The following is a 14,158-nucleotide window of genomic DNA, read 5'->3' as shown; positions in this document are numbered from 1 at the left end:
CGCCCCGGTCCCCCGGCCCCGGGCCCCGGTCCCCCCCGGCCCCGGTCCCCCCGGGCCCCGGTCCCCCCCCGGCGCGGTTCCCCACCCGGCGCGGTCCCCCCCCCTTCCCGGTCCGGCCCCGGTACCCCCGGCCCCGAGCGTCCCTCGCTCGGCCGCGCCTTTGCTCCCCGTTTCTCGGCCCAGCAGCAGGAGAAATCAGCCCCCCGGGGCCGAGGGAGCTCACTGAGCCCGCAGCGCTCCTGCTAACAGATAAAAGAATGAAAAAAAAAATATAAAAAAAGAGAAAAAACATAATAAAAAAGAACATTTTGACACCTCTTTTGGTCCAAGCCGCTCTCCACCTGCGAGGGTGCCGGCAGCGGGGGCCGGCGTGTGCCCAGTGCTGCCAGGGGAAAGCCCTGGAGGAAAGGTGCGGAGGGGGCCAGTTACCTGCTTTCTGCATTTGCCAAACTCACGGGTTTGTGGCCTGGTTAAAATTAAGAGAAAAAGAGTCATTTTCCAGGTTTAGTTTCACCGAAAGCCCCCTGTTCACGGCTTTTGTGCTGTCCCCTTGCGCGGGCAGCGGAGCCGAGGCAAAGGGCGTCAAGCCCCCTTCCCGTCACGCCCTGGGGCGGATACGGCCGCGATTTCACCTTTCTCTTAATAAACCAGCTTAACGCCTGGCACGGAGGCGTCCCGAGCAAGGGACCCGGGGCTTTGCGAGTCCGCGCGGACCTGAAGCTGTCGGCCGCCCGTCAGCGCCGGGACGCAGGGGACCTCGCAGATGAGATGTGGCTCACGCGCCTGGGCAATCTGGCTCAGCCCGACGAGCCGGCGGGGCCGAGCTCCCCGGGGGCCGGCGAGCAAAATATCCTTCTGCATCATCAGAAACGTGTCACTTACAATTGCCGATCTGCATTTCTCCCCGGTCGGGCACTGAAATCGCTGTGGCGACGATGCCATCGGCAGCGTTCCCGCCGGAGCCGCGGCACTGCAGCAGGAAGGGGGTAAAGGGGTCAGACGCTGCGGCTGCCATCCCCCTGTTTGCTAATTCCCAAGCCAAAATTGCCCTTTCCTGGCTGGGTGGGCACCTTCTGCATGTGCATTTTCCCTGGGTGGTCACAGAGCATCGCTTGCCTTTTGTTTTGGAAGAGGCATGGGAATTTCAACGTGGCCCTTCCCAGGATCGTCTCGGCTCCCACGTCCTCACAGGTGCTCCAGCTCAGGAATTCGGGAGGCGAGAGGGCGAGGAGGAGGAGTTAGCAGGGCTGATAAAGTAAAACTGAGCAAGCTGGCAGCGTTATCCGCTTTCCGTGATATGCAAATTAAAAATAAGACACCTGGTAAGGTTTAAATGCCATGTAAGAAATTCTGCCCATTTCGGGAGCCTGTGAGGCTATTAAGAGCGAGAGATCGGGAGGCGATGTTGGTAGCTGTAATTTTTACTATGGGGTCCCTGCATGCTGCCACAGGCATGTGGCTTCACTCGAACAGCTCCCGGCCCCGGCTTCATCTCTGCCTCCATCCTCTGCCTCCTGCTTGGCGTCCGTAAGAGGCTAGTCCTGCCTGGAAATATCCCGCTGTTACGGGGACTTGGGGGAAACCTGAGCAGGGAGATGACCTTGTCGGAGGAGACGACTTCCAGTGTGCTCATATCGAGGCCGGCCAGCTGTGAAACGCAGCTACGGTTGTGCCTGGGCTGGAGCATCCCCGACAGACGCTGCGGCATCTGTCTGCCGAGATGGGGGAGAGCAACACGAGCGCCCGCTCGCTAACCACCCGTTTCGGCTCCCGCTGTTAGCAAGAGTAACGAACCCTCCTTTCTGCAAAGCACCCTTTGCTTTTAGCAAGCGAGATGGAAGGTACGTGGGAAAGGCAGAGGGAAGAGCCGGGAATAACACCGGCGGAGAGGCAATTCCAGCAGCCAGCTGGCGCCGCGAGGCTCCTCGTCTCAGTCGAGGAGGAAGAGCCAGGCGTGCACGGTGGCTCGGCCGCGAGCTGCCGGGATGGCCACGCTCCGACGAGGATGCTCCAGGACAGCACAGCCCGCAGCCGGAGCTCCCCACCCGGGGAAGGGTCCCCAGGGATTTCCCTACCTTAAAAAAAGCATTAAATGTAAAAATTCCAAACGTCCTGGTAACAAATATACACTCAGCCTCATATTTTTAGCTCCCGGTTTGCTGAGGGTATGTATTATTCTGTTTAGCAGGCTGATTAACGCCGCAGTGACTAATTAGGGTGCAGGACAGATACTGGCGATTCGTTTGCAGCGTCAAGTGCAGTCAAAGCGCCATGACATTAAAGATAATTTACTGCACGGGGATCGTACACCCTCAGACGAAGAACGAGCTTAACACCTACCCTTACCCTGCTCCTTCCATGTCCTGAGGTCTTTCCATACAACCTTCTCTTAGCAAAAGGAAGCAATTTGCACTGCAGGTACTTTAAAAAAGGAAAAAACAGCTAGAATGGTGTATTAGCACCAGGGGAACGTGAGTTGCAGGGAATTTCAGTGGGTTCCAAACACTCGCACTTGAGAAGGCAAATGATCAGAAGGAGGAATTTCTCACCCCGAGTTCCAGCCTCCGCGGCAGGATGAGGGAGATTTCGCTGCCCTCGGTCGCGTCCCGGCACCGGGTCACGTCAGCCACGACTTGTGAGCTCGCCAGGCATCTTTGTGGTTTCCTCGCAAGGATCCCGTTCCTATTCTTTTAAACAGAAACAGCGGAAAGTTTTCATCTCCCCTTTGCCACAAAACCTGCCGCCCAGCACAAAGTCTCATGCTGGGCTCTGTCTCCGGCTCAGCACCTAGAAATGGAGACACCCCCAAATTCCTGCTTCCCCGTGAAATCCTTGGCCACAGGGTGGTCAGGACACGACGCCCACGTGCAGCCTGAAGATGTTCGCCTTCCCTTCGACACCCAGAGTGGCAGCCCGGCCACCGGCAGCATCCTGCGTGCAGCTGAGCACCGTGTGCTCCCAGCCCTGCTCCGGCCACCGTCCCCTCCAGGGCTGTCCCCACGCATTGTGCGGCAGTGGCCGACCTTTCCAGCACAGCCGCAGCCCTCCCTGCCTTGCTCTGCATCTGTCTCTGCCTTCCTTCCCTGGCCTGGGAGCGTTCCCTGGCCCAGAGCATCCCTGGACCAGGAGCATCCCCTGGCCCAGCCATCTTGCCCCACCACCCTGCACAGCAGCTCCCCTGTCCGTGCCGCTCGTGGAAGAAGGATGGCTTCATTTGCAGGAGCTTCTTGACTAGGACTAGGACTAGGACTAGGACTAGGACTTCTTGAGACAACCCGGCAGGGCTGGGATGCCCAGCCCTGGGGCAGAGCCCAGCTGCTGCCCCCCCAGCTGCTCTGGCTGCACATTGAGCTCCAACAGAAACAAGAGGGAGGAGGCTTTTCTGCAAGACTTTTTCAGGTGTTTTACATCAAAAGCTAACAGCCTTTTCAGCCCAAATTAACCTTTCCAATCTGCTTGAAATCTTTCTCATTTTCTCCAGAAAATGAAGGGAAAAATACCCAGCTGTAATGGCCAACGTGGTTTTATTAAAACCCAGGCTGGAAGCGCTGTGGTTTCTGACTCGAAATACTTCTTAAAATCTACAGCCACAGCAGAAGAGCTGGGGTGAAAGGTGAGGAAGGCAGACACGAGATTTTTACAGAAAGGGAGCCGGCATGTGCGCAATCGCTGCTGTGAATCTACCTTTGGGCTGGGGTCTCTGCTGAGCAGGCAGCCCGTGCAGCGGAGGCGGTGCTGGAGCCCAGCTTCCCTCTCCTGCCCGGTGAGGCTCCGGTATGGGTCTCCTTTAAAAAAATAAAAAGAAAAAGGAAAAGATGGTCACGCAATACTAAGCACCGGTTGGATCTGCTCTCAGCAAGGCAATTCCTGGCTAACCTCGGGTGATATGGTGCCTGCGATGCGTGGCTGCCGTCCCTGCTCAGGATGAGCTGGATCTCCTTCATTAACAGCAATGGGCTCCAAATACCTTCCCATACTTATTATTACCTGGCTTTAATGGATAATGAAACAGTGGTGGAATATTGCTAACACCTGAAGGGTGTCTAATGGAGAAGAGGACCGAAAGGAAAGTGCCCCCCTCCCTTCACTGGAAGATTTAAAGGCGTCGGGCTCCTTTGCTGGTGGGGTGATGATGGGCTTCGGACCTGCAAAGCTACCAGCATCCGCAGCGACCCACAGCAGCGATGGCGTTAGCCAAGGGTGTAGCACCAAGCACTCTCTCTGGTCTCTGCTTTGGTCGTGGAGCCATGCAAGGGGGTGCCAGGGGAGAGACCCCGGGTGCCCCTCTGGCCCTAAGGACCCTCGGAGCGACCCTGAGCGTCCCCGAGGACCGCTGCCCCGCAGGAGGGTGGCTCACTCTCCTGCCCCCACCAAGGGTCCCGCATCCCACCGGTGTGGGGGGTGGCTGCGAGCCCGCCCGAGCTGGTGCCGGCAGCCCTGCCTGTGCATGGTGTTTATTTCATGTCTCGCAGCGTTAAATCATAGCAGACGTGCAATTCGGGGGAGCGCGAGGCTCCGTAATGGGCGGCCTCGGGTGCGTGATGGGGCCGGGGCCGGCAGGCAGCCGCGCTGCCAGGGCTCCTCCACGATGCTTTATTGCTTTTGACGCTCCAAACGCGCTCTGAAAGGCGAGTTCTGGCAGCCCGGAGGAGGGCTGCTTCCCTCTCCTGCCTGTTCTGCATAGGCAGAGGCTGCGTGCCACCACAGCTGAGACCCCGTTCCCACCGCGGTCCCCAGCCTGGCTGCAGCATCCCATCCTACACAGAGCTCGGTGGCACGCCTGCCAAAGCCCCTACTGCCTGTGGCCCCCGGCAAGTCCCATGGCACAGGGCGGGAGCTGCCGAGGCTAACGCTGCCACGGGAATAGCACCCGCACGGGGCTTGGTTACGTTCCCGGTAAGGGCAGGTTGGGGCAACGGGGGATGCTGGGCATCGCTAGTCCCCTCACAGAGTGGGGATGCTGAGCATCGTTGGTCCCATCGTGCCCCAGGGACGTTGTGCCTGCACTCTGCCCTCTGGGCGCTCCCCAGCCTCCGAGATCACTGTAGCTCCTGGCTAAGCACCGGCTTAAGAAGTCTGCTGCTTGCCTAGCCCAGGTAGCTGCTCTGCCCTTAGCCTCCATCCCAGCACAGAGATGCTGCTGTGCCCAGCTGCAGGCAGAGCCCGGGCAGGACGCGGGGCTGAGCCGCGGGAAGCCCCGGACGCCAAGCGCTTCGATTCCCAGAAAAGCAATTACCGCACAGCAGATTACAGGGCTAATAAAATCCCATTACGCCATTTCGGAAAGTAAATCTGATCCGGGCGCTGCCGATTGATATCAGCCGTCCCACAAAAAGTCCCGCAAGAGCCCCCTGCGCGCGCGCATGATACGAGGCTATAATAGATCACGCTAATTAGATATCCGATAACAGGAGCCCTGATAGGAACTACATTAAAATCTCTTTAAGATGAAGACGTAAAACCCAAGGGAGAAAATTCAGAGTTAATGATGCTGCAGCAGAGGCTCCGCTTGAGTGGTCCTCGCCCCCTCGGCCGCATCCTGCCCGCAGCATCCGTGGTGGGCCGGAGGAGAGGGGGCAGAGCAGGGCACGGTCCCCAGCGCCGCGGCGGCGCTGCCCGTGATTTTCATTACCCAGATTCAATAAGGGGAGAGAGCTCCGAGCTGCCTGCGCTCCCCAGGAGGTGACTTGCCAGCCGCTAACGGAGCCAAGAAATCAAATTAGCCCCGGCTCTGCTCTCGCTCTCTCCCTGACACCGCTGTTGGCAGCCGAGGGGGAGTTCATCAGGGCCGCGCACTAATTCTTATCTCGTTTAAGTGACTCCACGCTGCCATCTGATGCGATTTGCTCTGCGCCGCCGCCGCGGGCTCCGGTCCCTGCCCACTGCTTCCCCAGCACTTCCAGCAGCTTCCTGGGGGCACAGGCGCCTACAGCACATATAAATACAGACATACGTACACGAATATATAAGATTATAGGGAATGGGGGTGAGGGTGAGGCTCCCCCAGCAGGCAGAGGGACGTTGCCTTACCCCGAGGACGTGATGCTCCGACGCGGAGGGAAGGATGCTGCGGCCTGAGCAGGGCACCAGCGCATGGGCGGGCGCTGAACAAATGTTTGTGCTCAATCACACGGGACCAACCTTTGCTTGCGGTCTCGTTTGCCCAAAGGCGCTGAATATTTGGGGAAAGAGAAACTGGTAAGAAGCGCTTTCTGAAATTTGCAAATGCAAATAGCTGCAATGAAAATAGACCCTCGTCTTGGTGCGTGTTGGAGGCCATTGGGGAAATCTTGCTGCCCCCGGGCAGGGGTGCAAAAGGCCAGCAGGCAGCACGTGCTGCCTGCAACCTGCATCTGTCAGCATGTCTGTCCCTGGTGGGACGGATCTGCCCCGCCATAGGGTGTGAAGGGAAGTCTGGTACCTCCAGAGCTCCCAAACCCTGCTGATGGAAACCCACCCTGTGCCAGTAACTGCCCTGGACAGACCACCCCATCTCAGGGGGTTTCCCCCCCGACTTTCTGACAGCTGACGAGCTGCTGGCACAGCCCTGGCGCCTGCGGCTTCTTCTCCCCCCCGCCATGTCCCTGCTCCGGCTGCACGCAGGCACGATGCTTGCACCCCCAAAACCCGCGTTCCCATGGCTAGGCACCCGGGCAGGGGACAGGGGAGCCCCGGGGGAGCCGGCGGGGTGGGGAGGTGGCTGGGTGGGTTCCTCTTGCATCCTCCCAGCCTGAAACTTGATGCAGTGGGAGAGGCTGATCGCGAGATTAATTGGGCGTTCTCAAAAACCCGACGGCGGGGGGAAAGCGAGCAAGAAGTGCTGCCTGCCTCCCCGCTCGGGTTCACTCCTCTGCGGAGCCGGCAGGCTAGGGAGGTGGGCAGGAGGGAGGCAGCGGCTGGGAGCCGGCAGAGCCATGATGCCCGCAGGTCTCGGGGCGCTGCTGGCCCTGCTGCCTCTCGCCTCGACGCTGCAGAGCCCAGGTAAGGTGGGGGACCCGCTGGGGGGCTGGGGCAGAGCGGGGCGCTCCCCGTACCGAAAGGCACGGTGCAATACCTTCCTCAAACCCGAGCAGCACTGTACGGCATGCAAAGGCTGCTTTTTATAGCCACCTTAACGCTATTGAAAACCAACGTACCTGGGAGAAGCCCGAGTGCGGGAAACCTCTTCTGCAAGAGCCCGGAGGCGCTGCCTCCATGGGCGACGTGGGCTGACGCCTGCAGCAAGGTAACGCGGCGTTTGAACCCAGCCCTGCGTCGTGGGCTCGTCGGTACAGGGCTTCAAAGTGCCCTGGAAGCGTGCGGGTCCGAGCACTGAGGGCATATGTAGAGAGAAACAGGGTGATCTCCTGCCTGCCTGCGTCCTGCTGCCTGGGAGCTGCTGCCTGAGCCCTCCACCCGATACAGGGATTTCTCTAATATAATGTTGCATCCCTCATAACGCAGAGCTGGGTTTCGGGGACGGCAGCGCGCAGAAGCGAGTGCCTATGGTTTGTAATCTCAGCTCTGCGCGGTGCAAAACCGACTGCCAAAACGTTCACAAGCTACCATTATTATTTTCTCCTTTAACCTTGCTGAGAAACAGTAGAAAAATTGTTGTGCTGTTTTGCACCAGCATAGCTGAAAGCTTTCAGCAGGTTTGTAACTGGGATCTTTGGACTGTCAGACAGGTAAGCCCCTCTCATCGGGGTATCGTTCCCGACTCCCAGACCTTCTCCCGCGGTTAGCCCGGCAGAGGTGGCAGAAGAGGAGCGGGAGCAATGACTCTCTCGCCTTAGCGATGCTGGAGGTAAGGGGGTAGGAAGGTCCGTGCAGACGCACACCCATGTGCCAGGGCGGTGCCGAGTTGCACCAGGCGAGTTGCCGGCACAGGTTTGGGGCCAGGCAGACCGGCATGGTGTCCACGGCAGACGCACGGAGCAGCCAGGGCGAAGCCAGAGCATCCCTCGGGGTGCGAGGAGGAGGAGGAGAGGGTGTGAGGAGGAGGAGTGGGTGCGAGGAGGAGCGCGGGTGCGAGCCAGCTGCCACCAGCTGCAGCGGGAAAGGCCGCTTGGCCCCAGCGGCGATGACGGCAGCGCCTGTTTTCCTCCCCTCGCCCTAATTGCTGCCTCTCGCCCCCCCCGGCCGCCTCCGTCGGCGCACGCCTGCCTGGGCGAGGGCCGTGCGCCCGGCCAGCTCCCCGGCATTACTGATTGCGTGCAGACTTGGAGGGGCTGAGGCCGCTGGGTTTTTTTTCCTTAGCTTAAAAGACAGATTAAGGTTCCCTTCCCATCAGCTTTTCCCAAGTTCCCGCAGATCTATTCCAATTAGTCCCTTTCATTACACGGGAATTGGACTCCGGGGCTGGGCGTGCTGCAGAGCAAAGCCACGACTGCAGCTCTGCCGCCCTGGCTCGGCTGCGGTGTCGCCGGCTGCCTTGCAGTGAGGACGCGGGTGCCGTGAGCAATTTGCTCTGTGATTAATGCAGCCGAGGGATCGTTTCCACAGGAAGCAAACGCCAAGATACCAAGATACCTAACAAATGAATTTAGCATCCCGGTTCATTGCTAACCTTCCCTGCCTCCACCTGCAGAGCAAAGAAGAAATGTCCCTGGAAGTAGCGAGCGGTAGGAAACTCCTCTGGGGGCAGCGAGTCCCTCGCAGTCCCCCGCTGCCGCTGTCCCGGCATCCGTTTGGGAGAGGCAGAAGACGGCAGCCTTGCCCTCCGGGGCTGGGGGAAGGTCGCAGCCCCATCCACCTACACAGCAGAAGATGTTAATGAAACATTAGGTGATGGTTCTGGCAGGCAGGCTTGGTTCCCATCAGGATGCTCCTATTGAACTTTGATGGGAAACCCCAACTGGTAAGGGAGGGATGGCAGCCAGCAGCATCCCACGGTTCGCAGCACACCCCTGGGCGATTGCAGCCGCATCCATCCCCCCTCCCTCTGCCAGCAGGTACCCAGCGGGGGGGCTGGCCCCCAGAACCCGATGAGCCGGCCCTGCGCCGCCTGTCCCACTACCTGCTGGCCCGCTACCAGAAGGGCACCCGGCCTGTGCGGGACTGGCGAATGACCACCAATGTAGCCATCGACCTCATGGTCTACGCCATCCTCAGCGTGGTGAGTTCTTCGCTCCCACCCCGCGTGGGGTGGGGGCAGCTGCCTTCAGCGCAGGCAGCTTCTGCATGTCCACAGCAAGGGGAATGGTACCTGGTGCGCAGCATCCTCCCGGCACGCTCTGCCTGTCCTCCAGAGTGCCAGTGCCCCCTGTGCCGACACCGTGTCCTCTTCTTCCCGCAGGATGAGAAGAACCAGGTGCTGACCACCTACATCTGGTACAGGCAGGTGAGCAGATGAGACCATGCAAGCTCGCCCCTCCCTCGCTGGGACCCCCCTGGGGCCGAGCACCCCTGCAAATACCGGTTTCCCCATGGGAGAGGCGTGTGGCCCCGCAGGAGCGCAGCAAGGTCGAACCCATCCCAGGGGATGACAAGACCTCTGTAGGGCACGAACCTCAAGGCACAGCTTTTGTACTCTGTGCTTCGCACCACCGAGCAGTGCGAGAGCTGGAGGATGAGCCCTTCCTCCCTCCTGCGGATGGGGCTGAAGACTGGTTCCCATGGTGGGGTGCTAGCATGGGTTCGGGTCCCGGCGGGGTGGAAGGGACCTTGCCCTCCAAGCCCCTCTCCCTCATCCCCCAGCACTGGACGGACGAGTTCCTCAGGTGGGACCCGGAGCGTTTTGACAACCTGACGCAGATCTCCCTCCCCGCCGAGAGCATCTGGGTGCCCGACATCCTCATCAACGAGTTGTGAGTGAGGTGAAACCCCCGGGGTGGCGGCAGGCAGCCCGGGGTTCGGACCCCCCTCGCCCACCGCGGGCACGTGCCGCCCTGCGCTTTGTATTCCTGGCACAGAGCTGGCAGCCTCCCCGCATCGGGCGAGCTGCAGATGGGGAACGGCTTGGCAGTTGGGCCGCTTCCAATGCTGGCTAACCGCGACCGTCGGTAATTACCCGCGCCGTGCCGGGGGTGGGATCCAGATATCTGGAGAAAGGCTTTGTGAAGGCAGCACAATGCGAGGGCAGCTGCAGAGCTGCCGGCCCTTCCCACGAAGCCAGCCGGCGTCCTTCCCCGCTCTGCTGGGATTTAAGGTGTTCCCACTGGCTCCAGAGAGCCCTGGGACAAGGACACAAAGGCGCCCTGGGCTGGGAGAGGGCAGCAGCCCTGGCAGCGCAGAGGTGATGCCAGGCAGGCGCGCTTGCGTGGGTACCGCCAACGAAGCAGCTCGAGGGGTAAGCCCCCGGCTCCTGAGCGGCTCCCCTCCCAAACGCAGCTCGGCAGGCGGAGCCCCTGCCCCGAGTGCTCCCCAGCCCTGGTCTCTGTCCCTCGTGCCCCCCAGCGTGGACGTCGGCAAGTCCCCCCACGTCCCCTACGTCTACGTTGGCCACCACGGGGAGGTGCAGAACCTCAAACCCATCCAGGTGATGACGGCCTGCAGCCTGGACATCTACAACTTCCCCTTCGACGTCCAGAACTGCTCGCTCACCTTCACCAGCTGGCTGCACCACAGTGAGTGCGGGACCCCGGGGGCGCGGGGGGAGCGGGCGGGACCTCCGCCGGGCCGCAGCGCCGTGCAGAAGGCAGCTCGTCCCTCTAGGTGGCCCCAGCGGATCGGGGATGCGTGCGGGGAGGGCAGGCGCCCAGCCCGGCGTGGAGGTGCCGGCAGCTGCCGGCGCTTCAGGCCCTGCACCCCTGGTCCTCACCTCCCCGCCGCCCCCCAGTCCGAGACATCAACCTCTCGCTGTGGCGGCAGCCGGAGCTGGTCAAGTTCGACCGGAGCGTCTTCATGAACCAGGGCGAGTGGGAGCTGCTCTACGTCCTCAGCTGCTTCCAGGAGTTCAGCGTCAAGAGCAGCGACAGCTACGCCGAGATGAAGTTCTACGTAAGGGTCTTCGGCCACCACGGTTCTCGGGGATGGGGCGCTGAGGAAGGGTCTTGCCACCGCCTCTGTTGCCTGATCACCCAGCTGCTCCCTGCCACGCTGCTCCTGCCTGTGGGCAGAGGGTCCCGGTGCTGAGCCCTTCCTCTGGCTCACCTTAGCGCATCCCACCGTCCTCGCTTGCCTTGGCGGAGAGCTGCGCCAGCTCAAGCCCTCGCAGAGCCTTTCCTGTCTCTCTGTCCCACAGGTAGTCATCCGGAGACGTCCCCTCTTCTACACCGTCAGCCTGCTGCTCCCCAGCATCTTCCTGATGGTTATGGACATCGTGGGCTTCTACCTACCTCCCAACAGTGGCGAGAGGGTCTCTTTCAAGATCACCCTCCTGCTGGGCTACTCAGTTTTCCTCATCATCGTATCCGACACGCTGCCGGCTACTGCGGTCGGCACCCCCTTGATAGGTAGGGCGGTGCTACCTGCCAAGCCAGCTGCCACGGCAGTCCTGGGCCCGGAGCAGCAGGAGCTGCTGCTCCGTACAGAGACCACAGGTCCCCTAGAGAGGTGGGCAGGGAGGGCGTGCTCGGGACCACGCTCTCTGCGTGAGCCTCTGCAGGCCACTCACCTCGCTGACGTCTCCACAGGCATCTACTTTGTGGTGTGCATGGCGCTGCTCGTCATCAGCCTGACGGAGACCATCCTGATCGTGCGCCTGGTGCACAAGCAAGACCTGCAGCCCCACGTCCCCGACTGGGTGAAGCGCCTGCTGCTGGAACGAGCCACCATCCTGCTCTGCATCCGGGACAGGAAGAAATTCAGCCAGAGCAGGACGCAGAGCTCGGACATCTCCAGGCAGGTGGAGAACAACGACAGCACAGGTAAGGGCTGCACAGAGAGGGCCCACGGGAACGGGAGGGGACTGGGCCCCACGTAGCCATCTACGCCCACATAGCCCCTGTTTGCATGGCGATCGGATGCCTGGGCCACCCGCAGAAATCCCGGCTCCCTGTCTAAAGAGATTTCTCGTGCTTGCCTCTCTCCATCCCGCAGCCAAGCTGAACCACTACGGCTGTGAGGACCCTCGGGACTGTGAGATGGCGGGGGGCTCGAGGCCCACACCGGCCTTTGCCGGCCAGGCGGAGGGCTCCCCGCTGACGCACGGCCTCCTGCGCGAGATAGCCGCCATCCGCCAATTCCTGGAAAAACGCGAGGAGTTTCGCGACGTCGCCCGCGAGTGGCTGCAAGTGGGCTACGTGTTGGACGTCCTGCTCTTCCGGGCGTACCTGGCGGCCGTCCTGGCCTACGCCATCACGCTGGGCACCCTCTGGTCGGTGTGGCGGGACGCCTGAGCCGCGCCCGCCTTTGGGGGCAGGAGGGGGGGACCTCAGGCGCTGCCTGGCTCCGGAGGCCGCTCCTCGGCTGCGGGTCTCGCCGGTGCCGGCTGGCCCAGGCTGGCGCACCCACCGCCTTGGCCCCAGCTCCGGAGCAGCAGCACCTGAGCGGGGAGGCAGGGCTGAGGGGGTCCCACCGGGCACCCACGACCCCCGCCCGAGCCTTGCCCGTGCCCCCCCGCCCCAGCCCGGCCCGGCCGCCGCTTCAGCACCGCGGACAGCGGCCCCGCGCCTGCCGCCCGCCGGGGGTCCCCGCCGCCGCCCGGGGGTCCCCGCCCTCACCCCGGGGTCCCCTGCCCTCACCCCGGCCACCCGGGGGTCCCCGCCCTCACCCCGGGGTCCCCTGCCCTCACCCCGGCCACCCGGGGGTCCCCGCCCTCACCCCGCGGTCCCCTGCCCTCACCCCGGCCACCCGGGGGTCCCCGCCCTCACCCCGGGGTCCCCTGCCCTCACCCCGGCCACCCGGGGGTCCCCGCCCTCACCCCGGGGTCCCCTGCCCTCATCCCGGCCACCCGGGGGTCCCTGCCCTCATCCCGGTCGCCCGGGGGAAGCCCCCACCTCCCCGCCCCCTCCTCCGGTACTCCCCCGGCTCGTCGGGCTCCGTTCCCCCCGCCCGGCCACCGTGCAGGCTCGCCCGGCAGATCGCCATCGCGCTCCCGCCCGGCCGTACGGTTAAACCGGGAGAGAACCAGCGCCAGCCAACGGCAGACGAACCGGGCTGCAAACGGGGCCGGCTCCGCGGGCAGGCGGTGGTGGAAGAGACCCGCGGGGTCACTGCTCGCTACCGCAGCTGTGGGCAGCCCCCTCCCTCCGCCCCGCCAGGGCAGAGGCGCGAGGCCGAGAGGAGAGAACTGCTGGCCGCGTCCCAGAGCAGGGAGTCGAGCCCAACGGCGAGATCTGCCCAACGCAGTACCCGCTCTCTTTTCAGATCTGGGGGTGTCAGGGGGTTGCGACAAAGAGCACTGTCAGTGTTTTCAGGGTGGTCCCCGGCCCCGCCGTGCTTGCCCGAGACCCCGTAAAGGCACAGCTCGCTCGTCACGCCGGTAACGTACCTTAGCAACCAGCACGGGCGCCATCCTTGGAAGCGCTGGAGATGACAGGAGGGCCCATCCCGCGCTCTGGGAGCATCTTGGCGCGCGGTTGGTGGGGCAGAGGTGGGTTGACGGCGCCTGGCTCTCCTACATCCCACCGGCCCTGGACCGAGGGCCTCCCTCGCTGTCCCGGAGCCATCACCTGCAGGAAAACTCCCCGCTGAGTGACAGGGGGGCTGAGGACGGGTGGAGCGGGCTCCTGCCCACGCTAATGCGCTGATGGTCTGTAAGTGGCTGCCTATTGATGAGGTGTCCAGTTAAAGAGTTCGCGAGACACTAAATCAGCCCATTGATCCTGCCGAGATCGATGGTGCTACAGACCTGATCACTGCAGCGGGCAATTAACACCCTCTGGATTGAGCCGCCTTCGTGTAACATCAAACGCTCCAACAGACAAATCCAATGGGCCCATTGACCCGGGTGCGCGATGCCGCCCAGCCCACGCGCTCGAGAGGGCGGCGGGACCAGCGAGCCGGCCTCGCCATCCCTCTGCCGCCCACTTGGGACCCCGGATGCCCCTCGGGACCCACCGCGAGATGCTCACCTGTGCTGCCGCATCCCACGGGCCACGTCGGTGGCTGCTCAGCCTTCCATCCTTCCCTGTGCTAGGCAGCCATCCCGCGCCCGACCTAACCCCCTCGCACAGCTCCACGGCCCTTTCCCCCTGGAAGAGAAGGCCGCCCGTACCGGAGGAAGGATCCAGGTTCTCCCTTTGCCCTCTCGCTGCTTTGGGAAGTGCCGCACGCGGGAAAAAGTTCCAGGCAT

The 14,158-nt window shown here is 62.5% G+C and overlaps 1 protein-coding gene across 1 annotated transcript; it reads left to right on the top strand.

The window, feature by feature from the left end:
* Positions 1–6,740: 6,740 nt before the first annotated feature.
* LOC309599296 (5-hydroxytryptamine receptor 3A-like) lies at positions 6,741–12,260 on the top strand (the record flags this gene model as incomplete). The annotated part of the gene is made up of 9 exons (XM_082330588.1): positions 6,741–6,981; positions 8,934–9,097; positions 9,278–9,322; positions 9,679–9,788; positions 10,378–10,547; positions 10,760–10,920; positions 11,165–11,375; positions 11,556–11,789; positions 11,962–12,260. 9 exons carry the CDS (start codon positions 6,741–6,743, stop codon positions 12,258–12,260), a joined length of 1,635 nt encoding a protein of 544 aa, XP_082186714.1.
* Between the last annotated feature and the right edge of the window lie 1,898 nt (positions 12,261–14,158).

This window comes from Platalea leucorodia (assembly GCF_965183815.1).
Source record: "Platalea leucorodia genome assembly, chromosome: 20".
NCBI lineage: Eukaryota > Metazoa > Chordata > Aves > Pelecaniformes > Threskiornithidae > Platalea > Platalea leucorodia.
This window is presented reverse-complemented; position numbering and strand designations above follow the sequence as displayed.